The following is a 25,070-nucleotide window of genomic DNA, read 5'->3' on the forward strand; positions in this document are numbered from 1 at the left end:
GTGGAGGTTGTATTGTTTTGGTCTTAGTCTCTGGTGTGTGAATGACGGAGTTGAAATCTATCTGCCATGGAGGGTGATGGAAGTTTCAACTGCTGGTTTCAGTATCTCAGGTTAGTTTCTTCCTTTTGCTTTTTTAAGTAGCTTCCTGTTTTTCTCTGATTCTTGGACTGCAGGTTTCAGACAACAGCTTATTTCAGGGTACGCGATTTCTGAACTGTATAATACTGTCCAGAGATCTGCTTTACCATGTTGTATACTTGATAGTTGGTAGACAGAATATGTAGTAAACAATGATGGCTGTTCTGTTGACATTGTGGCTATGGTTGAGTGTGTTATGTAACTGAGCAGTGCTGGTCTTGGCACGTGTAACCCCTATAAAGAGGAAGTTAGGGAAATGACAACAATTCCCTCTCACAATTTGGCCCCACTCACCAGAGGGCAAATTGAACAAAGTAGTGGTGGAGCTTGACTAATGCACTTTCAGCACAGGAATATGAAACGCAACAATAATTAAGATTTTACTGAGTTAAAGTTCATATAAGGAAATCAGTCAATTTAAATAAATAAATTAGGCCCTAATCTATGGATTTCACATGACTGGACAGGGTCACAGCCATGGGTGGGCCTGGGAGCGCATAGGCCCACCCACTTGGGAGCCAGGCCCACCCATGGAGTTGAATGGCTGTGAGAACTGAGGACATGCATCTTGTTTGCAATAAGGCACTAAATTTAAAACTGCAAAACATTTGGCTAAGAAATGAACTTTACATCCTGAATACAAAGCCTTATGTTTGGAGCAAATCCAACAACAGATCACGGAGTACCACTCTAAATATTTTTAAGCATGGTAGTGGCTGCATCATGTTATGGGCATGCTTGTCATCGGCAAGGACTAGGGAGTCTTTTTTAGGATAAAAATAAATGGAATAGAGCTAAGCACAGGCAAAATCCTTTAGGGAAGCCTGGTTCAGTCTGCATTCCAACAGACACTGGGAGACAAATTCACCTTTCAGCAGGACAATAACCTAAAACACAAGGCCAAATCTACACGGAGTTGCTTACCAAGACGACATTGAATGTTCCTGAGTGGCCAAGTTACAGTTTTGACTTAAATCTACTTGAAAATCTATGGTAAGAGCTGAAGACTTGAAAATGTCTGTCTATCAATGATCAACAACCAACTTGATAGAGCTTGAAGAATTTTAAAGAATATACAAATATTGTAAAATCCAGGTGTGCAAAGCTCTTAGACTTTCCTAGAAAGACTCACAGCTGAAATCGCTACCAACTGTGACTCTAAAATGTATTGACCCAGGGGGTTGAATAGTTAAGTAATCAAAATATAGTAGTGTTTTATTTTTCATATTCTTTTCAACAAATGTTAGAATTTCTCTTCCACTTTGACAGAGTATTTTATGTAGATCGTTTACAAAATATGACATTCATTTTAATCCCACCTTGTAACACAACAAAATGTGGAGAAAGTCAAGGGGTGTGAATCCTTTCTAAAGAAACTGTAAATAGAATGTGTGTGTGTTTTCCATGGTGGTGCTGCCCATCACCCCTATAACAGTGCCACTTCATATGTTGCCTTCATGTCCTGGCACAATCCCTGTCTCCAAAATAGATGACTACCTGGTACTATGTATTCCACCCCAACGGACCATTACGCATAGTGGTTGTGGAAACCATTCAAGACTTGGCTATACCAAAAGCACTTCACACATAATCAATAATCACAGGTGTACAAGCAGTGAAAATCAGAAATTCACACTGACATGTAATGCGCATGAAACACGTTTTCTGAACATTTCGGTAAAGAGGCAGTGGGTGGCTTTAGCATGGACCTAGGAAGCCGACGGACAGGAATTCCCTATGCAGAGGTAGCTTCCAACCCTGCAAAAATAACCTCTATCAGCCAATACTGTTGCATACATATGATATGTAGTAGGCGCACTGTCTGGAAGAATGCTTCATATAGCGACGTTACCAGGAGTAATGGCTGCATGACATTACATAAATATTGAGGCTCACTCTCCCAAACCAGCCCCCCCTGAACAACGAGCCCAATGTCTCCTTTAATACTTCCCAAACAATTCGACCATATCATAAAAAAATCACAGGCACATGTTGATCACTGACCCACAACTAAAGAAAAAAAAAGTGGTGGGTAGATCTGCTCTTCCAACTGCGCCACAAGGCACCTTCCTAGATAATTTACAGATGAAGCCGATGTACCCAGTGCAACTTCACAAATACAGTGGGGCAAAAAAGTATTTAGGCAGCCACCAATTGTGCAAGTTCTCCCACTTAAAAAGATGAGAGGCCTGTAATTTTCATCATAGGTACACTTCAACTATGACAGACAAAATGAGGGGAAAAAATCCAGAAAATCACTTTGTAGGATTTTTTATGAATTTATTTGCAAATTATGGTGGAAAATAAGTATTTGGTCACCTACAAACAAGCAAGATTTCTGGCTCTCACAGACCTGTAACTTCTTCTTTAAGAGGCTCCTCTGTCCTCCACTCGTTACCTGTATTAATGGCACCTGTTTGAACTTGTTATCAGTATAAAAGACACCTGTCCACAACCTCAAACAGTCACACTCCAAACTTCACTATGGCCAAAACCAAAGAGCTGTCAAAGGACACCAGAAACACAATTGTAGACCTGCACCAGACTGGGAAGACTGAATCTGCAATAGGTGACCTCTTTTGTTATTGACCAAATACACTGCTCAAAAAAATAAAGGGAACACTTAAACAACACAATGTAACTCCAAGTCAATCACACTTCTGTGAAATCAAACTGTCCACTTAGGAAGCAACACTGATTGACAATACATTTCACATGCTGTTGTGCAAATGGAATAGACAACAGGTGGAAATTATAGGCAATTAGCAAGACACCCCCAATAAAGGAGTGGTTCTGCAGGTGGTGACCACAGACCACTTCTCAGTTCCTATGCTTCCTGGCTGATGTTTTGGTCACTTTTGAATGCTGGCAGTGCTTTCACTCTAGTGGTAGACAGAGTCTACAACCCACACAAGTGGCTCAGGCAGTGCAGCTCATCCAGGATGGCACATCAATGCGAGCTGTGGCAAGAAGGTTTGCTGTGTCTGTCAGCGTAGTGTCCGGAGTATGGAGGCGCTACCAGAAGACAGGCCAGTACATCAGGAGATGTGGAGGAGGCCGTAGGAGGGCAACAACCCAGCAGCAGGACCACTACCTCCGCCTTTGTGCAAGGAGGAGCAGGAGGAGCACTGCCAGAGCCCTGCAAAATGACCTTCAGCAGGCCACAAATGTGCATGTGTCTGCTCAAACGGTCAGAAACAGACTGCATGAGGGTGGTATGAGGGCCCGACGTCCACAGGTGAGGGTTGTGCTTACAGCCCAACACCGTGCAGCACGTTTGGCATTTGCCAGAGAACACCAAGATTGGCAAATTCGCCACTGGCGCCCTGTGCTCTTCACAGATGAAAGCAGGTTCACACTGAGCACATGTGACAGACGTGACAGAGTCTGGAGACGCCGTGGGGAACGTTCTGCTGCCTGGACATCTTCCAGCATGACCGGTTTGGCGGTGGGTCAGTCATGGTGTGGGGTGGCATTTCTTTGGGGGGCCACACAGCCCTCCATGTGCTCGCCAGAGGTAGCCTGACTGCCATTAGGTACCGAGATGAGATCCTCAGACCCCTTGTGAGACCATATACTGGTGCGGTTGGCTATACCAACTGAAGGGAACTAACAGTAAATTTACAGTGTAATATGTGTTGTTATTAGGTCTACTGACGGTCGATGCTGATTGTGGCTAATATTTATCATGATAGAAGTAGGAAACAGAGAGATTCGGGGTAGCCTATAATTAAGACATTCGAGAGCTCTCATCCCTGTAAGTTAAAAGGCTGTAAGATTTTTCATTCTGCATAATGGCACAACATTTTATAAACTTCACTGTGGAAATGTTGACATGCTTCAGTTTGCCACCATGTGACTGGTTTCAGATTTGTCACCAGCGATCATATGGTCAAATAGATCTAAAACAACTGTCATTAATATTTTCAATCCCCTTACCCAAACAGATTACTCATTTACCTAGCTCTTATTAATAGCTATTATCAAGTTGTAAATTACAGTGCATAGAGAATGCTGTTATCGGAAAAAAATGTGCTTTTTCCACTTGCACTTGGAACCGGCAGGTTCGCTCAACCTTAATCATGGTTTCCTCTTGCATATAGGTGGTGGCGTTATGAGGGAATTAAGTCAAGGTCAGAATATGTCATATCTGTAGACACATTTCCACTACATCTTATTTTTTTCAATCTCCACCCCTGAATGAATAGTAGGTGAATTGCATGCTATTCTCATGCTTAAGTTCAGAATATGCATAGAGAGAAAAGTTCATGAAAAGGGAAGTTCCATTTACATGTGCTTAAATGGGGTTGGAATCGGGGGTGCGTAATGGTCATGTGGGGTGAAATATGTCCTTTTGACCGGACGATGAAGATGTGGATCAAAACATTGTCAATAAAGGTGGTTATGTGGGGGCATATTCTGTGCCTTTCATGGGCCTTTTTGTTATTTTCTACAATTGATGCGACATGGGAATCATATACATCACACACACACACACACACACACAGGCCCCGTGGTCTCCTGATCCCATGTTTACTATTTTCAACTGGGTGTACTAACGTACAGTACCAGTCAAGAAATTTGGACATACTACTCATTCAAGGGTTTCTTTATTTTTTACTATTTTCAACATTGTAGAATAATAGTGAAGACATCAAAACTATGAAATAACACAAAAGTGTTAAAGAAATCAAAATACATTTTATTATTGAGGTTCTTCAAAGTAGCCATTGATGACAGCTTTGCACACATTTGGCATTCTCTCAACCAGCTTCATGAGGTAGTCACCTGGAACGCATTTCAATTAACATGTGTGCCTTGTTAAATTAATTTGTAATGTGTTTTATGCATTTGAGGCAATCTGTTGTGTCGCGACAAGGTAGGGGTGGTATACAGAAGATAGCCCTAGATCAAGTCCATATTATGGCAAGAACAGCTCAAATAAGCAAAGAGAAACAACAGTCCATCATTACTCTAAGACATGAAGGTCAGTCAATACATTTGAAAGTTTCTCCAAGTGCAGTCTCAAAAACCATCAAGTGCTATGATGGAACTGGCTCTCATGAGGACCACCACAGGAATGGAAGACCCAGAGTTACTTCTGCTGCAGAGGATAAGTTCATTAGAGTTACCAGCCTAAATAAATGCTTCAGAGTTCAAGTAACAGACGCATCTCAACATCAACTGTTCAGAGGAGACTGCATGAATCAGGCCTTCATAGTCAAATTGCTGCAAAGAAACCACTACTAAAGGACAACAATAAGAAGAGACTTGCTTGGGCCAAGAAACATGAGCAATGGACATTAGACCGGTGAAAATATGTCCTTTTGGTCTGATTAGTACAAATATGAGTACACATTATTTGGTTCCAACCGCTTTGTCTTTGTGAGAAGCAGAGAAGGTGAGCAGATTATCTCCGCATGTGTGGTTCCCACCGTGAAGCATGGAGGAGGAGGTGTGGGGGTGCTTTGCCGGTGACACGGTAAGTGATTTATTTAGAATTCAAGGCACACTTAACCAGCATGGCTACCACAGCATTCTGCAGCAATACGCCATCCCATCTGGTTTGCACATAGTCCCACAATCATTTGTTTTTCAACAAGACAATGACCCAACACACACTTCCAAGTTGTGTAAGGGCTATTTGGCCAAGAAGGAGAGTGATGGAGTGCTGCATCAGATGACCTGGCCTCCACAATCACCCGACCTCAACGCAATTGAGATGGTTTGGGATGAGTTGGACCGCGGAGTGAAGGAAAAGCAGCCAACAAGTGCTCAGCATATGTGGGAACTCCTTCAAGACTGTTGGAAAATCATTCCAGGTGAAGCTGGTTGAGAGAATGCCAAGAGTGAGCAAAGGTGTCAAGGCAAAGCTGGCTACTTTGAAGAATCTCAAATATAAAATATATTTTGGTTTCTACATGATTCCATATGTGTTATTTCATAGTTTTTTGTCTTCACTATTATTCTAGAATGTAGAAAATCGTTTTAAAAAGTTAAGAAAAACACTTGAATGAGTACGTGTCAACTTTTGACTGGTACTGTACGACAGTTGTTAGAAGGATAGTTGCCTTTATAAATACTGTTAGTAAAGCACATCCGATAAGGTCATCATAGGCTTAGCCTACCATTACGCACAGATTTGCTCCTCCCGATTCTGAAAGTTCCTTTCCTCATAATAGCCAAGACATAGCTGTTCGACTCGCTAAGCTATTAGGCTATGAAAGCGTTCTTCTTCCCAGCAGAACACATTTTGAGAGCAGACTTAACCCCAGGTCTCTTCTTGTCAGTGACCGTGCCAAGAGTTTCTTAATTTGGTTGTGTTGCTCGTAACGTACCATGGCCGTTAGTGTAGCATGACGTTGCCAGGGGCAAACTTGGTGTGTGTGTATGGTACCGTCCACTTGAACCACATATACTATACAGTGTATTCGGAAAGTATTTAGACCTCTTGACTTTTTCCCAATTTTGTTCCGTTACAGCCTTATTCTAAAATTGATTTTTTTAAACTACACACACTACACCATAATGTCAAAGCAAAAACAGGTTTTTAGACATTTTTGGAAATGTATTACAAATAAAAAAACTATACCTTATTTACAAAGTTTTCAGACCCTTTTGCTAAAAACATTGAGCTCAGGTGCATCTGGTTTGCATTGATCATCCTTGAGATGTTTCTACAACCTTGATTTCCATCATGTGGAACTGGAATAGTACAAACTACTTATTTTCCTTGTTTGGGAAACGTGTGGTTGAGACAGAGATATATATAATGATACAAAGCCCCTAAAAACCAACTTCTCATTTGGAAAACAGCCTACGTGGCATCGATATGAGTCAAAAACATTTATTCTGTCAGAATTGACTACAAAGTGTAAATAATTATGGTCATAAAGTCAGTCTGGTCCAAAGCAGAGTTTTGTACATGAGTATGTCACAATGTAAATTAAGGTTGTGTTCATTTCAATCTTGCCCACATGCTCACAGCTGTCAGCACACAAGTAATCATAAATTCGGAGTGCAGCTGCACGCAAGCCAATTGTAATGCCTGCAGTAATTAGGGACCATGAGACATACTGTATGTTAAAAGTGTATTGGCTCCAAATTTCAATGACTTAAAACCTCAAACCAACTAAATTGTAGATATTCGTATACAAATATTGAAAGCATTTAATGAAAACTAAAAGGTGTCCAACATGAAAATATGGTCTAATTTACATTGTGTAATTAATTTCCTGATGGTCCCTAACTAGCCCTGGAGATATGCTATCAAAAGTCAAACCAAGTTTGCTACGGTCGCACAACAGCCAGCTGAAGCTAATTGGCAAAAGAATTTGGCTAACTCTTCCCATCTGCAAACACCCTCACACACATGAGACATCTGCATCGAACCACACCCCGAAATCAACTCAAGCTGTAAAAGAAAGCAGAAACGAACCATAGAGTGTAATACAGCCATCTTCCCACAGATCTTTGCTTAGCACGATAGCCTCTTTCAACAAACCTTTCTTATCCACATTGCTGGTGACTAGGTGTCATGACTCATGACCACTACATAAATAGTGCCATCAACAAGAACTCCTCACCGTCTCTTTTCAATGTGACACAGGATCGATAATATGTTTGTTAAAGGATACATTATGATACAGGTTTAAAGGTTGTGAACTTAGTCGCTGTAACATTTTTGAAATCACTGACAACTTCAACAGGGAAGTTGTATTTACAGTGAAAAGGGAGGTGGGGGGGCATGTCATCAATAATGGCACACTAGCTGTACTATTTTGTTTTCTCTGTAATAGTAGTCAATAGAACAATGATGGGTTCAATGCCCTCTTGTCCAGCTATTTTAGACCTCAGGAAGCAATTTGTGAGTTTGTTTACTTGACTGCTGTGCTGCTAAAGGCACTTGAAGGCTGAGTGTGGCATTCCAGTTGTTCTTGGTTAGCTAGCTACAGGGCCTTCACTAAGTATTTACACCCCTTGACTTTTTCCACATTTTGTTTTACAGCCTGAATTTAAGGTGGATTAAATAGAGATTTTGTGTTACTGGCCTACACACAATACCCCATCATGTCAAAGTGGAATTATGTTTTTAAAAATGTATATAAAAGTGAAAAGCTGAAATGTCTTGAGTCATTCAAACCCTTTTGTTATTACAACCCTAAATACGTCCTGAATACAAAGTGTTATTTTTGGGGCAAATCGAACAACGCATCACTGTGTACCACTCTTCATATTTTCAAGTATGGTGGTGGCTGAATCGTGTTATGTGTATGCTTGTAATCGGCAAGGACTAGTGCGTTTTTGAAGGGATAAAAAGAAATGGAATAGAATTAAGCACAGACAAAATCCTAGAAGAAAACCTAGTTCAGTCTGCATTCCAACAGACACTGGGAGACAAATTCACCTTTCAGCAGGATAATAAACTAAAACAAGGCCAATGTAACACTGGAGTTGCTTACCAAGACAACATTGAATGTTCTTGAGTGGCCTAGTTACAGTTTTGTCTTATATCGGCATGAAAATCTATGGCAAGATATGAAAATGGTTGTCTAGCAATGATCAACAACCAACTTGACACAGCTTGAATATTTTTTAAAAGAATAATGTGCAAATATTGTACAATCTAGGTGTGCAAAGCTCTTAGTGACTTTCCCAGAAAGACTCACAGCTGTAATTGCTGCCAAAGGTGATTCTAACATTTATTGACTCAGGGGATTGAATACTTATCTAATCAAGATATGTTAGTGTTATATGTTTCATACACAGTCCCAGTCAAATGTTTGGAAACACCTACTCATTCAAGTTTTTTATTTAAAAAAAAAAGTGTACTATTTTCAACTTTGTAGAATAATAGTGAAGACATCAAAACAATTAAATAACACATAGGGAATCATGTAGTAACCAAAGAAGTGTTAAACAAATCAGAATATATTTGAGATTCTTCAAAGTAGCCACCCTTTTTGTATTGTTGTCAGCTTTGCACACTCTTGGCATTCTCTCAACCAGCTTCATGAGGTAGTCACCTGGAATGCATTTCAATTAACATGTGTGTCTTGTTAATTTGTGGAATTCCTTTTCTTCTTAATTCGTTTGAGCCAATCAGTTGTGTTGTGACAAGGTAGGGGTGATATACAGAAGATATCCCTATTTGGTAAAATACCAAGTCCATATTATGGCAAGAACAGCTCAAATAAGCAAAGAGAAACAACAGTCTATCATTACTTTAAGACATGAAGGTCAGTCAATCTGGAAAATTTCTAGAACTTTGAAAGTTTCTTCAAGTACAGTTGCAAAAACCATCAATCGCTATCATGAAACTAGCTCTCATGAGGACCGCCATAGGAAAGGAAGACCCAGAGTTGCAAGCAAGCCTACATTGACCAGAAAACGGACAGCTGAATTTCTAACGTTTTTAGTCAGATAATGTTACAATTTCCTACTTCCACACCTTTCGGGAAAGATTGTGTTGTCCTGCAAACAATTCACAGATTTAAAAAGATGATTTGCAACATTTCTCATCAGCTGGCTTGCAGATCACCAATTAAATTGGTACATTAAATAGTACCTGCAAAACACCAGTCTCAACGTCAACAGTGAAGAGGCAACTCTGGGATGCTGGCCTTCTAGGCGGAGTTGCAAAGAAAAATCCATATCTCAGACTGGCCAATAAAAAAATAAAAAGATTAAAGATTGGCAAAGGAACACACACACTGGACAGAGGAACTCTGCCTAGAAGCCCAGCATCCTGGAGTCGCCTCTTCACTGTTGAGACTGACGTTTTGCGGGTACTATTTAATGAAGCTGCCAGTTGAGGACTTGTGAGGCATCTGTTTCTCAAACTAGACACTCTAATGTACTTGTCCTCTTGCTCACTTGTGCACCGGGGCCTCCCACTTCTCTTTCTATTCTGTTTAGGGCCAGTTTGCGCTGTTCTGTAAAGGGAGTAGAACACAGCGTTGTACGAGATCTTCAGTTTCTTGGCAATTTCTCGCATGGAATAGCCTTCATTTCTCAGAACAAGAATAGACTGACGAGTTTCAGAAGAAAGTTCTTTGTTTCTGGCCATTTTGAGCCTGTAATCGAACCCACAAATGCTGATGCTCTAAGTACTCAACTAGTCTAAAGAAGGCCAGTTGTATTGCTTATTTAATCAGCACAACAGTTTCAGCTGTTCTAACATAATTGCAAATGATCACTTAGCCTTTTAAAATGATCGACTTGGATTAGCTAACACAACGTGCCATTGGAACACAGGAGTGATGGTTGCTGATAATGGGCCTCTGTACGCCTATGTAGATATTCCATAAAAAATCAGCCGTTTCCAGCTACAATAGTCATTAACAACATAAACAATGTCGACACTGTATTTCTGATCAATTTGATGTTGTTATTTTAATGGACAAAAAATTTGGTTCTCTTTCAAAAACAAGGACATTTCGAAGAGACCCCAAACTTTTGAACGGTAGTGTATGTCATAGCTGACACCCCATTCTTTTTGCAGACATTTTCTAAATCTTAATTCGGAGGAGATACAGTATTTAAGAGTTATTGGACAACATGTTCGCATGAAAACCTGAGGGAGATTTTATCTTAACTCCATCACCAAAGTTTGCATTGGCACAGTTCTTCCACTAAATTAGTTTTAGTACATTTTTCTTTTCAAATTGTTAAAAGTAGTCCTTTTGCATGGAATTGTATGGTTTGTTCAACTTTGAAATCATTGTTTTTTTTGTTTGGTATGAGTCAAAGCATAATTCCATTACCTTGGAATTACCCCTGTATTGTTTAGTGTTTGATCATTCTCGGTAGTGAACATTATATTGTTTTATTGTGCCCCCTGTCACTCTTCAATAATATAGGCAGATATTCTGAAAGTCTGGCTTCTAATTGATTCATTATGTGATCATTTTGAACTGAAAATGAAAACCCATATCCAGGTTACTTTTAACTGACTGCAGTTCAAAATGTAAGAAGTCACTCGCACATTTGAGCTATCTTGTTGCAGTTACATGGTAACATAGAGAGAACTTTAAAGAAAAGAGAAACCTGCACACTGCTCTTGTTAGTATCACACTTTTTTTTTATTGATGCTTACTTGTCAGCTTAACAGAGTGCAGTTAGTATTGTTTCCATTAGCATATATTTTTCATATGAACTTGGTCCATGTGAACATTTTGGTGGTTGTGCACAATGGAGAGATGGTAAAATGCTCTGCCACTGCTGATAGAATTAAGGGCTCGTGTAACTAGGCTATGTATTTTTGCTGATAACACATTAACCTTTGATTGTCTCTGTGGTCTGGGAGCATTGTTTATACGTGCAGTACCAGGCATGTCTGCGGCACCTCTGTAGGTAACTGAGAGGATTAGCATGTGTGTTGTACTGTAGCCTGTCAGATCGCCGAGTTGAAACATTTGTCTGTCACGGTAGACTGAACACCTTGCGTAGGATATGGCTGACAAAATGTTTGGCTCACAGAGAAGATAAGACATGCACTTGTGACCTGAGCTGTGACAGCACAACCATTACCCTCTGTAGAGACTGACCTTTGGCTGATTGCTGTGATGGTCCAATGCTGCTGTTTCCTCCTTGTTCTGGGTTTGGCCCGTGAGTCCAATGTTGGTGAACGGGAATGTTCTTCTAGAAGTCCTACGTCCTAATTTACCGGGACCTACTTTACATGATGCAGAGATTTGTCCCAATACAGAAATTACTGATTGCCAGTTGCTTAATGTTTTACTTGAGTTGTGCGTATGAAATATTTATAAAAAGCGTGAGGCATTGATGCGTTTGTGCTCTTGGACAACCACTTGTATGTTTTCTCTTTCCAGGCCTAGCATGTCTCACCCACATCTGGTGAGGAAGGGTCGCGAGCACCGAAAAATTGAGCTGCAAAGAGACTTCACCGTGGCCTCGCCGGCGGAGTTTGTCACCCGCTTCGGAGGAAACCGTGTGATAGATAAGGTAAGATATCCCTCCCTGTCTGTCTGTGCCTTTTTTGGATGCGTGTCACTAAATGTGTGTCTCTCTTGACTAAACTCCTCATTAAGCTATGAGCAACAGACAACAAAATAGTGTCAAAAGTTGAGTTGAGTACTGTTTATTTCTTCTCTTTTTTCTTTTTGTCTCTCTCTTTCTCTCTCTCCCACTTTTTCTCTTTCACAAGGTGCTGATAGCTAATAATGGCATAGCGGCGGTCAAATGTATGCGTTCCATCCGCCGTTGGTCCTACGAGATGTTCCGGAATGAGAAGACCATCCGTTTTGTAGTGATGGTCACCCCTGAGGACCTGAAAGCGAACGCAGGTCAGTGAAACATGTTTTAGCAGGTCATCATCATCAGCTCCAGATGGTTGTTCCTCATTGTGTCTCTTGGCACATCTGTAGATAAAGTCGACAGCGAGTCACTCAATTACTCCAAAGAAATTATTTCTGTGTGAACTTCTCACGAATAACTAATGTGACTGTATGTGTGTGACTCTTCTATAGAGTATATCAAAATGGCGGACCACTATGTACCCGTACCCGGCGGCGCCAACAACAACAACTATGCCAACGTAGAGTTGATAGTGGACATCGCCAAGAGGATCCCTGTACAGGTCAGACGGTGCTCCTCCATCTCCATTCTCACCCACAGGAGAATTCGTTTTTGCTTAGAAGGGACATTAGCAATCCCAAATCAAGTCCCAATGTCCTATGATGGGTGGACCGGCGGCCATATTGAGTGCACCGATGAATGTTGCTGTCAAATTGGTCTGAGAGGCTTTGTCTCTTCTAGTAATTATATTTTCATGGCTCCCACTCTGATCTCGGTTTTCTTATTGTTCACAGGCGGTCTGGGTTGGATGGGGTCACGCCTCTGAGAACCCCAAACTGCCTGAGCTCTTGGACAAGAACGGAATCTCCTTCTTAGGTATGAAGCCGTTTGTGGATTATTTAATGGTTAACTCTCATTACAACACAAGCACCATTCATTGTGGTGTGTTGATGTAGATATGTTTATTTTTTATATATTTTTTTGCATGTGTCTCAGGGCCATCCAGTAAGGCCATGTGGGCCCTGGGTGATAAGGTGGCCTCCTCCATCGTGGCCCAGAGCGCAGACATCCCCACCCTGCCCTGGAGTGGATCAGGTGATATACCCCCCTGCCCCACACTTACCCCCAGACCTCCCCATCCATCCATCTTTGCATCTTAACCCCTTCCCCACACCCCTAGTTTTAGGACTCTGACTGGGTGACTGACTGTTGTGTTTTGACACTAGCGGTTTTGAAGATGATTCTGTTCTATTCTATACTCTGTCATAACAGTGTATTTGTCCTGAGCTAGGTCTCATGTTATTTTCTCTTGCGTGTGCTGTAGGTCTGAGAGTAGACTGGACAGAGGAGGACCAGAGGCTCGGCCACGTGATCAGCGTGCCTCCAGAGGTCTACGTGCACGGCTGCGTGCGTGATGTTGACGTTGGACTTGCGGTAAGCATCTCCATGCCATCGCCAATGCTGAAACCATTGAGACATCCTTTGCAGCATATGACAAGTAGTCACTGGAGAGGTATTTAATTCACTCTGTTTGTATTGATGTCCTTTAAGATGTCTGAAACTGTGTATTTCAATGTGTTTCTTTCCCGAGCAATGGAAATGCTGTCCCTAACTCTCTTTTAAACCAAGGTTCATAAACAGTGGAGCAAACTGAAGATGAAACGCGTTGGTTCAGGGTTGCTGAATATCCTTTCGTCTGCAATGTGCTTTCTCCTGAAAGGGAGCAGACAGAATTGGCTACCCGGTGGTGATAAAAGCGTCAGAAGGAGGAGGGGGTAAGGGCATCCGGAAGGTGGACAACGCTGAGGACTTTCCCAGCTTCTTTAGACAGGTTTGTGTCATCGCATTTCGCACGCACGCACACACACACATTTTAATACTTTATTTGAATCCACATCCACACAGCTAGGCTGCCCATAACACCTGAAACACACACACACACACACACACTGCATGAGATGTCATGCCCATAATTAGCACAATTTTGTGTTACCGTCATCTAATACAAATCGATGGATCCATACATCTACAGGTGCAGTCGGAGGTGCCCGGCTCGCCCATCTTCGTCATGCAGTTGGCCCAGCATGCCCGTCACCTGGAGGTCCAGATCCTTGCCGACCAGTACGGCAACGCCATCTCCCTGTTTGGCCGAGACTGCTCCATCCAGCGGAGACACCAGAAGATCATTGAGGAGGCCCCAGCCACCATAGCATCTTCCACCACCTTTGAGCACATGGAGCAGGTGAGACACAGAGGGCCTTTCCTTGTCGTTGTGTTTTTTTTGTTTTGTTTTGTTTTTTTCTTCACCTTTATTTAACCAGGTAGGCTAGTTGAGAACAACTGCGACCTGTTCTCCATTGTAATGACGATTCTCCCCTTTGACATTTAGATACTTGTTTTTCGGCCATTTCACTATTCCATAGTTGTGTTCATTAGGGCACACAACGGAAAATGTAGTCCCTCCCTGTTTCAGTCAGTTATCTTCCTCTTTGTGCCTAATGAACACAAGCCCCCTCCCCATGTCAGTATGCAGTGCGGATGGCTAAGATGGTGGGCTACGTGAGCGCAGGCACCGTGGAGTACCTCTTCTCTGAAGACGGGAGCTTCCACTTCTTAGAGCTCAACCCCCGTCTGCAGGTGGAACACCCCTGCACAGAGATGATTGGGGATGTCAACCTGCCCGCCGCCCAGCTACAGGTACGCAACAGCCAGAGGTCAGGGTTTAATCTCGTCCTTTGGCGTAGTTAATGATCGCATTCCATTTTTTCCCGCAAACTCAGTAAAATGTCATATTAATGTGGTTGTTGAGATGTTCTGAAAGCTTTAGGAACTGTGAATAGTTCCTTGGGAATAAACCATGTTAACTTGGTCTTTCTCCTTTGTTGTAGATAGCCATGGGGATCCCCCTCCACAGGATCAAAGACATCCGCATGCTTTATGGAGAGGCCCCCTGGGGGGACACCACCATCAACTTTGAGGCCCCCGACTGTGTACCCAGTCCCCGGGGACACGTCATCGCGGCCCGCATCACCAGCGAGAACCCAGACGAGGTGTGCATTCTACAGGGCTGGCCGGCCATATTCTTAACAGGAGATGGCATGGGTTCTGCAGGCTCACAACTGACCTGTCCTCCCTCCTTGTCACTCGCAGGGCTTCAAGCCCAGCTCGGGCACAGTGCAGGAGCTCAACTTCCGCAGCAGTAAGAACGTGTGGGGCTACTTCAGTGTTGGGGCTACCGGGGGGTTGCACGAGTTTGCTGACTCCCAGTTCGGCCACTGCTTCTCCTGGGGGGAGAACCGAGAGGAGGCCATTTCGTGAGTCCTTCCTTGCCTTGTTGTGTTGTAGACAGTTATTCTGATGAAGTCCCTATCGACCGCTAGCCCCTACTCCCTAACCACTTCTGTAGACCTGAGGATAGGATAGGTGGAAGCAATATGGTGACATTTTCACCTGGCCAATCAGAAGGCAAGATGAAGCTATTATCAAAGTGCTCTCAGATCTACATGAGTGATTTGGGTGTATGGGCTCAGATCCATTTGGAATTCTGCATGAGTTGGTGGTTTGTGTGTTGGTGTCTTGCCGTACCTGGGAGGTGATAGTGGTGGTGGTTACTGTGTGGTGGCGCAGGAACATGGTGGTGGCCATGAAGGAGCTGTGTATCCGGGGGGACTTCAGGACCACGGTGGAGTACCTCATCAAGCTGCTGGAGACAGAGAGCTTCAGGAACAACGACATCGACACCGGCTGGTTGGATAATCTCATCGCAGATAAAGTTCAGGTAGAGGACCCTTGTGGAATATGAACGGAAATCTTTAAAAAGTCAATCCTGTAAGACGACAGTTGGTTAAAAACAAATCTCCAACGTCTGTGTGTGTGAAAACATCTCCAACGTGTGTGTGTTCTCCCTGAAGGCGGAGAGGCCAGACACCATGCTGGGCATCGTCTGCGGGTCGTTACATGTAGCGGACGCTAGTTTCAGGAAGAGCATGTCCGACTTCCTGCACTCACTGGAAAGGTGGCCTACTATAGCCCAATTCACATTCTCACCCCCCCTTCTCCCTGAAGTGTGCAATTGTTACTTCCCCCTCAAGGCTGAAAAAGTATTGGATTGGCATGGAGTTAGATGGAGTGTTTTTCTCCCATATTTGTTACAACCAATCCAATACTTATAAATCCTTGAGGGGGAGAAGGAAGAGAATCCAAATATCACCTTTGTCGGTGTGTTATTGCTGTGAAGTTGTACACCTGTCTAAATCCAGTATGTGAAATGTCCTTCTGTAGGGGCCAGGTGCTGCCTGCAGCCAGTTTGCTCAATACTGTCGAGGTGGACCTGGTCTATGAGGGGATCAAATACTGCCTCAAGGTACGAAGACCTCTCATTACACCTGTCTCATTCTCTGTCATGGCTTGATCTTATCCTCTCAGGGATAAGTGCTTCTACATCTGCTTTGGTGTTTTAGGCTGGGTTTCTGTACAGCACTTTGACATCTGCTGATGAAAAAAGGGCTTTATAAATACATTTGATTGATCAGGGGCGAATCCTAATTTCAGTCAAATTTTCACTTAGTCTCCTATTGACATCAATGCGTGACTAAGTAAAAATTCATTTCAAGTGGAAGTTAGGATTCACCCCTCAGAGTTATCAACCAATAAGACTTCAACATTGTTTGTGACTGATAGGTGGCTCGCCAGTCCCCCACCATGTACGTTGTCATCATGAATGGCTCGGACATTGAGATCGATGTCCACCGGCTGAGTGACGGCGGCCTCTTGCTCTCCTACAATGGCAGCAGCTACACCACCTACATGAAGGAGGAAGTGGCCAGGTGGGACATTCTGTCAGGTGGATGGATGGGCCATTAAGACAATTCTTTTGCCATCATTAACGTGTACATATTTGTAACCCTCTAGCTACCGGATCACTGTTGGCAACAAGACGTGTGTGTTTGAGAAGGAGAAAGACCCTACAGTGCTGAGGTCGTCCTCTGCTGGTAAGCTCCTGCTGTACCTGGTGGAGGACGGAGGCCATATCTGTGCAGGGAACTCGTATGCAGAGATCGAGGTGAGCGAGGAGTCCATGAAAACCTACTGTATGTCTACAGGTTTGGTTTTCATAATTAGATAATCGTTACATGGGTAGTCAGTCTTGTTTGTGTGTGTGCGTGTGTGTGCCGACTGACTTCTGCGGTGCGTCTGCAGGTCATGAAGATGGTGATGACACTGACAGTGGTGGAGTCTGGCTGTGTCCACTATGTGAAGAGGCATGGGGCGGTGCTGGAGCCTGGCTGTGTGGTGGCACGCATGGACCTGGACAACCCCAGCAGCATCCATCCAGCAAGTCACCCCCTCACCTACTTCAATACAACTCTATGGCTGCATCTGAACTGGCACACTATCCAATATTTACACTGTACTATATAGGGAATAGGGTGCCATTTCGGACACAGCTATTATAGTAGGCATTCTTATCACATAATACAGTGCAAATCACATAGTAGTGCAATAGGTTTAAAACATACACCACCATTCAAAAAAGCTTGGGGTCACTTAGAAATCAAAGTTTTCCATTAAAACATACATGAAATGAGTTGCAAAATGATTAGGAAATGTAGTCGAGACGTTGACAAGGTTAGAAATAATTATTTTTAATGGAAATAATAATTGTGTCCTTGGAACTTTCGTCAAAGAATCCTCCATTTGCAGCAATTACAGCCTTGCAGACCTTTGCCTTCTAGTTGTCAATTTGTTGAGGTAATCTGAAGAGATTTCACCCCATGCTTCCTGAAGCACTTCTCACAAGTTGGATTGGCTTGATGGGCACTTCTTACGTACCATACGGTCAAGCTGCTCTAACAACAGCTCAATGGGATTGTGATCCGGTGACTGTGCTGACCGGCCACTCCATTATAGACAGAATACCAGCTGACTTCTTCCCTAAATAGTTCTTGAATAGTTTGGAGCTGTGCTTTGGGTCATTGTCCTGTTGTAGGAGGAAATTGGCTCCAATTAAGCGCCATTCACAGGGTATGGCATGGCGTTGCAAAATCTTCAAGATCCCTTTTACCCTGAACAAATCTCCTACTTTCCCACCACCAAAGCACCCCCAGACCACCACATTGCCTCCACCATGCTGACAGATGGCGTCATCACTCCTCCAGCATCTGTTATTTTTTTCTGCATCACACGAATGTTCTTCTTTGAGACCCGAACCTCAAACTTAGATTTGTCTGTCCATAACACTTTTTTCCAATCTTCCTCTTTCCAGTGTCTGTGTTCTTTTGCCCATATTTTTATTGGCCAGTCTGAGATATGGCTTTTCTTTGCAACTATGCCTAGAAGCCCAGCATCCCGGAGTCGCCTCTTCACGGTTGACATTGAGACTGGTGTTTTGCGAGTTCTATTTAATGAAGCTGCCAGTTGAGGACTTGTGAGGCGTCTGTTTCTCAAACTAGACACTCTAATGTACTTGTCCTCTTGCTCAGTTGTGCACCGGGGCCTCCCACTTCTCTTTCTATTGTGGTTAGGGCCAGTTTGTGCTGTTCTGTGAAGGGAGAAGTACACAGCCTTGTACGAGATCTTCAGTTTCTTGAGCAATTTCTCGCATGGAATAGCCTTCATTTCTCAGAACAAGAATAGACTGACGAGTTTCAGAAGAAAGTTCTTTGTTTCTGGCCATTTTGAGCCTGTAATCGAACCCTCAAATGCTGATGCTCCAGATACTCAAGTATTCTAAAGAAGGCCAGTTTTATTGCTTCTTTAATTAGCCCAACAGTTTTCAGCTGTGCTAACATAATTGCAAATGATCAATTAGCCTTTTATAATTATAAACTTGGATTAGCTAACACAACGTGCCATTGGAACACAGGAGTGATGGTTGCTAATAATGGGCCTCTGTTCTGTAGATATTCCATTAAAAATCAGCCGTTTCCAGCTACAATAGTCATTTACAACATTAACAATGTCTACACTGTATTACGATCAATTTTTTGTTATTTTAATGGACAAAAAATGTGCGTTTCTTTCAAAAACAAGGATTTTCTAAGTGACCCAAAACTTGTGAACGGTAGTGTACATAATGTAAAACACACGCCTTCACATAGGCATGGACAAGAACCCACCTACACAACAGTCCCATCAGTCAGCCAGTCAATAGCAGGGATGATGCAGTGGTCAGTCACACATTTGGAGGCTGGTTTATATCTGAATCTCTGTCTTCCTGTGGATCTCTTAGGTGGAGCTGAACACGGCCTCTCTCCCAGCCCAGCAGCTGCTGCCCATCGTGGGGGAGAAGCTCCACCAGGTCTTCCACATGGTCCTGGAGAACCTGGTCAAGGTCATGGATGGCTACTGCCTCACCGAGCCCTACTTCAGCAACAAGGTGTGGGCCTCCACCTACTGCAGCGCTGCACATACCAATAGAGGGGTCGCAAGGTTCCAGGTCGACATTATTATCATAGTCAAGCAGATTATCAGATCGCATAATGCCCCAAAGAAGTGTTTTATCTTCTCCGGAACCACGTAAATCTTGTCAGATTGTTATGAAGACAAGTTGGAATGCGGGTAATTGCATCCCTTGTGCACACTGTAGAATGGGAATGTTGATTGAGCTGTGGGACAAGGGTGTGATATGAGGGTGTGATGACAGTATGTTCCCCCCACCCCTTCAGGTGAAGCTCTGGGTGGGCTCCCTGATGAAGACCCTGCGGGACCCCTCGCTTCCCCTGCTGGAGCTGCAGGAGATCATGACCAGCGTGTCCAGCCGTATCCCGCCCGGTGTGGAGAAGGCCATCCGCAAAGTCATGGCCCAGTACGCCAGCAACATCACCTCGGTGCTCTGCCAGTTCCCCAGCCAAAGGGTGAGTGACTTAGCCTGGAATCCTAACTGATATGCTCCGTCTGACCATTCTCACTTCGCCAAAGTGAGTGGCCTCAGAGTACCTTAGTAGGAGGTTGGTCCCCAGATCTTTTTGTGCTGTCTTGCCAACTCTTACAGTCATTGTCAGGCACCATACAATCGCCACCACATGATCAGACTTGGGACTGGGAATTGAATAAATGCACAGTGAACTGCATCCACCTCTCAACTAATGAAGTGAATCCTTCTACAGTACGCCTACTGAATTTGTTCCCCCTCCATTTTAGATTGCCTGTATCCTGGACAGCCATGCGGCCACCTTACAGAGGAAGGCTGAGCGGGAAGTGTTCTTCATGAACACTCAGAGTATCGTCCAGCTGGTGCAGAGGTCACACTTCTCTTATTTCACATCTGAATCATCACTCCATAACAGACATGACTTCAGATATATGATGTTTGAGTGGATTGTGATATGAATGTGTCACAGGTACCGCAGTGGAATCCGGGGTTACATGAAGTCTGTGGTGCTTGATCTGCTCAACCGTTACCTTCAGGTTGAAATGCAGTTCCAGCAAGGTGATTGGTGTTTCACTGTGGATATAATCAAGACATAGACTGTATCCTGCAGTTGTATGTTATTTTATATTGTGGTGATACATGGTATTCCAATATTTTTTCCTTTTGTGAACAGCTCACTACGACAAGTGTGTGATCAACCTGAGGGAGCAGTACAAGCCTGACATGACCCCTGTGCTGGAGAGCATCTTTTCTCACGCCCAAGTATCCAAAAAGAACATCCTGGTCACTATGCTTATTGTAAGAATACTTTCTCAACTTAACACCCACAGCTCCGCCTCCACTTGATGAAGAACAAGTGAAGCTTAAACATCAATTCAGCCTCAATCTTTATAAAGGAAAATGCATTGCGCAAATGTTTATGCTATATCGGAGGGGACAAACAACACAACCTGCAAGCTGTTCTCTGCTTGACTTTGTCATTGGTCATTGAAACCCAGCCTGGCCTCATAGACTAGACGTAGCATAGTAAATGTAAATCCGGGACACTCAAATTATAGTGAACAAAAATATAATGAACAAAAATATAATGAACAAAAATATAAACGCAACATGCAACAATTTCAAAGATTTTACTGAGTTACAGTTCATTTAAGGAAATCAGTCAATTGAAATAAATTAATTAGGCCCTAATCTATTGATTTCACATGACTGGGAATACAGATATGCATCTGTTGGTCACAGATGCCTTAAAAAAAAAAAAACTAGGGGTGTGGATCAGAAAACCAGTCAGATGCAGAGCGATGCATCTCCTTCGCATAAAGTTGATCAGGCTGTTGATTGTGGAATGTCCCACTCCTGTTCCATGACTGTGAAGTTGCTGGATATTGGTTGGAACCGGAACACGCTGTTGTACACGTTGATCCAAAGCATTCCAAACATGCTCAATGGGTGACCTGTCTGGTGAGTATGCAGGCCATGGAAGAACTGGGACATTTTCACCTTCCAGGAATTGTGTACAGATCCTTGCGTCATGTAGTCATTTCGCATCCGGTGAATTATCATGCTGAAACGTGAATGGCACGACAATGGGCATCCGGTGAATTATCATGCTGAAACATGAATGGCACGACAATGGGCATCCGGTGAATTATCATGCTGAAACATGAATGGCACGACAATGGGCATCCGGTGAATTATCATGCTGAAACGTGAATGGCACGACAATGGGCATCCGGTGAATTATCATGCTGAAACGTGAATGGCACGACAATGGGCATCCGGTGAATTATCATGCTGAAACATGAATGGCACGACAATGGGCATCCGGTGAATTATCATGCTGAAACGTGAATGGCACGACAATGGGCATCCGGTGAATTATCATGCTGAAACGTGAATGGCACGACAATGGGCATCCGGTGAATTATCATGCTGAAACGTGAATGGCACGACAATGGGCATCCGGTGAATTATCATGCTGAAACGTGAATGGCACGACAATGGGCATCCGGTGAATTATCATGCTGAAACATGAATGGCACGACAATGGGCATCCGGTATCTCTGTGCATTCAAATTGCCGTTGATAATATGCAATTGTGTTTGTTGTCCGTAGTTTATGCCGTCCAAAACCATAACCCCACCACCACCATGGGGCACTCTGTTCACAATGTTGACATCAGCAAACCGCTCACCCACACAACGCCATACATGTGGTCTGCGGTTGTGAGGCCAGTTGGATGTACGGACAAATTTTCTAAAACAATGTTGGAGGCAGCTAATGGTAGAGAAATTAATATTACATTTTCTGGCAACAGCTCTGGTGGACATTCCTGCAGTCAGCATGCCAATTGCAGGCTCCCTCAAAACTTGAGACGTGTGGCATTGTGACAAAACTGCTCATTTTTAGTGGCCTTTTATTGTCCCCAGCATAAACCTGTGTAGTGATCATGCTTTTTAGTCAGCTTCTTGATATGCCACACCTGTCAGGTGGATGGATTATTTTAGCAAAAATAAATTCTCACTGACAGCGATGCAAACAAATTTGTGCACAAACTTTGAGCAAAATAAGCTTTTTGTCCATATGGAAGATTTCTGGGATCTTTTATTTCAGCTCATGAAACATCAAATCAAAATCACATTTTATTTGTCACATACACATGGTTAGCAGATGATAATGCGAATGTAGCGAAATGCTTGTGGGACCAACACTTTGCATGTTGCGTTTCTATTTTTGTTCAGTGTAGTATGATATGTTACATTTGGTATGGTTACATAAGACCGATGGTTACTTAAGGCAAAAAATGAAAGTAGGGTGGTTGGTCAGGGTGGAGGGGTGAGCTTATAACTGGGGGGTGGGCGTATAACGCAAATGTCTAGCAACCCAAAGGTTGTTAGTTCAAATCTCATCACAGACAACTTTAGTATTTTAGATAATTAGCAACTTTTTAACTACTTTGCGACTACTTAGCATGTTAGTTAACCCTTCCCCCGAATTGTAATTCGTGACATATCATACGAAATGGGTGATGGACATCCACAAATGAATACATACCATAAGAAAGGCAAAATATCATACTAAATCGAGTGTCTCGGATTTACATATAGAATAATACAAAATGCTCTGAGACCAGGTTCTGAAACCACACCTGTCTTTATAATACAAAATTATTATTGTAATAATTTTCAGTGAACCTGCAATGCAGTTTCCCTACATATGTAGTTTGTTGTATTGGGGCCATGTTTTACGTCTCTCTAATGCTAATAGGGAGTGGGTTGTGTATCCCTGGTGATGTTTAGGATCAGCTGTGTGGCCGAGACCCCACCGTAACAGACGAGCTGATGGCCATCCTGAACGAGCTCACACAGCTCAACAAGATGGAGAACTCAAAGGTGGCTCTGCGTGCCAGACAGGTATTTTTCGCAACTGTTTGTACTGAATGACATTTTCCCACAATGGAGTGTACTGTTCTTCATCATTCTAAGAGTTCAGTCAGACTTGTAAGACCTTAGTCAGATAAGATGATAGAGGTTATTCACTTAGATAGGCAGTTTAGTAGCTACAAAACACCAGATATTGATGGAAAAGTGTGTATTTTGCAGGTTTTGATAGCTTCCCATCTGCCCTCTTATGAACTGAGGCACAACCAGGTGGAGTCCATCTTTCTGTCTGCCATTGACATATATGGGCACCAGTTCTGCCCAGAGAACCTGAAGGTGAGCATCATAATGCAAAACCAATTTTTGTTGTTGTTGTTGACTTACACAACATCTAAAGGATAATATTGCTTTTCCCCTCGGCAGAAACTCATCCTGTCTGAGACCACCATCTTCGATGTTTTGCCCAATTTCTTCTACCATTCTAACCGGGTGGTGTGCATGGCTGCCTTGGAGGTGAGAATAGTGAACAGCATATAAACCGGATTTGGCTTCATCCTGATGGCGTCATTTCGCTAAAATTCTCCCTTATGTTCTCTTCCCGCTGTCCCCTCCCTATAGGTGTACGTACGCAGGGGCTACATTGCTTATGAGCTGAACAGCCTCCAGCATCGCCAGTTGCAGGACGGGACGTGTGCTGTAGACTTCCAGTTCATGTTGCCGTCGTCCCACCCCAACAGGTACCCAGCCAACGGCAGACACCAGTTCTCTGCCAGCGTCATAAAGCAGCTCTACACCAAACTCTCTATCTCCCATCTCTAAACTCTCTATCTCCCAACTATGGAATTCACATCATTTTGACCATTGCAACATACAATAAAAGGCTTCCATAGCTGCCAGGTACAAGGCTTCCATAGCTGCCAGGTACAAGGCATCCATAGCTGCCAGGTACAAGGCTTCCATAGCTGCCAGGTACAAGGCTTCCATAGCTGCCAGGTACAAGGCTTCCATAGCTGCCAGGTACAAGGCATCCATAGCTGCCAGGTACAAGGCTTCCATAGCTGCCAGGTACAAGGCTTCCATAGCTGCCAGGTACAAGGCTTCCATAGCTGCCAGGTACAAGGCTTCCATAGCTGCCAGGTACAAGGCATCCATAGCTGCCAGGTACAAGGCATCCATAGCTGCCAGGTACAAGGCATCCATAGCTGCCATGTACAAGGCATCCATAGCTGCCATGTACAAGGCATCCATAGCTGCCAGGTACATGGCTTCCATAGCTGCCAGGTACAAGGCATCCATAGCTGCCAGGTACAAGGCATCCATAGCTGCCAGGTACAAGGCATCCATAGCTGCCAGGTACAAGGCATCCATATCTGCCAGGTACAAGGCATCCATAGCTGCCAGGTACAAGGCATCCATGGCTGCCAGGTACAAGGCTTCCATAGCTGCCAGGTACAAGGCTTCCATAGCTGCCAGGTACAAGGCTTCCATAGCTGCCAGGTACAAGGCTTCCATAGCTGCCAGGTACAAGGCATCCATAGCTGCCAGGTACAAGGCATCCATAGCTGCCAGGTACAAGGCATCCATAGCTGCCATGTACAAGGCATCCATAGCTGCCATGTACAAGGCATCCATAGCTGCCA

At 43.5% G+C, this 25,070-nt stretch overlaps 1 protein-coding gene across 4 annotated transcripts in view; it reads left to right on the forward strand.

Annotated features, from left to right (window-relative positions):
- Positions 1–25,070, forward strand: part of LOC115111329 (acetyl-CoA carboxylase 2-like) — a 54,738-nt gene continuing 29,668 nt past the window's right edge. For all 4 annotated transcript variants that reach the window (XR_003860797.2, XM_029637262.2, XM_029637263.2 and 1 more), the window contains exons 1-27: positions 1–110; positions 11,973–12,105; positions 12,308–12,446; positions 12,630–12,739; positions 12,972–13,053; positions 13,174–13,272; positions 13,502–13,611; positions 13,898–14,008; positions 14,210–14,419; positions 14,704–14,874; positions 15,066–15,227; positions 15,328–15,491; positions 15,805–15,955; positions 16,089–16,192; positions 16,459–16,540; positions 16,858–17,003; positions 17,089–17,239; positions 17,377–17,511; positions 19,409–19,555; positions 19,845–20,033; positions 20,320–20,420; positions 20,520–20,608; positions 20,724–20,848; positions 23,350–23,463; positions 23,653–23,766; positions 23,854–23,943; positions 24,049–24,167. Coding sequence is in view for 3 of the 4 variants with exons in the window: in XM_029637262.2 (XP_029493122.2) it covers positions 67–110; positions 11,973–12,105; positions 12,308–12,446; positions 12,630–12,739; positions 12,972–13,053; positions 13,174–13,272; positions 13,502–13,611; positions 13,898–14,008; positions 14,210–14,419; positions 14,704–14,874; positions 15,066–15,227; positions 15,328–15,491; positions 15,805–15,955; positions 16,089–16,192; positions 16,459–16,540; positions 16,858–17,003; positions 17,089–17,239; positions 17,377–17,511; positions 19,409–19,555; positions 19,845–20,033; positions 20,320–20,420; positions 20,520–20,608; positions 20,724–20,848; positions 23,350–23,463; positions 23,653–23,766; positions 23,854–23,943; positions 24,049–24,167 (3,392 nt within the window). In the remaining variant the exon portion in view is untranslated. The remainder of the gene's footprint in view (positions 111–11,972; positions 12,106–12,307; positions 12,447–12,629; positions 12,740–12,971; positions 13,054–13,173; positions 13,273–13,501; positions 13,612–13,897; positions 14,009–14,209; positions 14,420–14,703; positions 14,875–15,065; positions 15,228–15,327; positions 15,492–15,804; positions 15,956–16,088; positions 16,193–16,458; positions 16,541–16,857; positions 17,004–17,088; positions 17,240–17,376; positions 17,512–19,408; positions 19,556–19,844; positions 20,034–20,319; positions 20,421–20,519; positions 20,609–20,723; positions 20,849–23,349; positions 23,464–23,652; positions 23,767–23,853; positions 23,944–24,048; positions 24,168–25,070) is intronic.

This window comes from Oncorhynchus nerka, linkage group LG27, assembly GCF_034236695.1.
Source record: "Oncorhynchus nerka isolate Pitt River linkage group LG27, Oner_Uvic_2.0, whole genome shotgun sequence".
NCBI lineage: Eukaryota > Metazoa > Chordata > Actinopteri > Salmoniformes > Salmonidae > Oncorhynchus > Oncorhynchus nerka.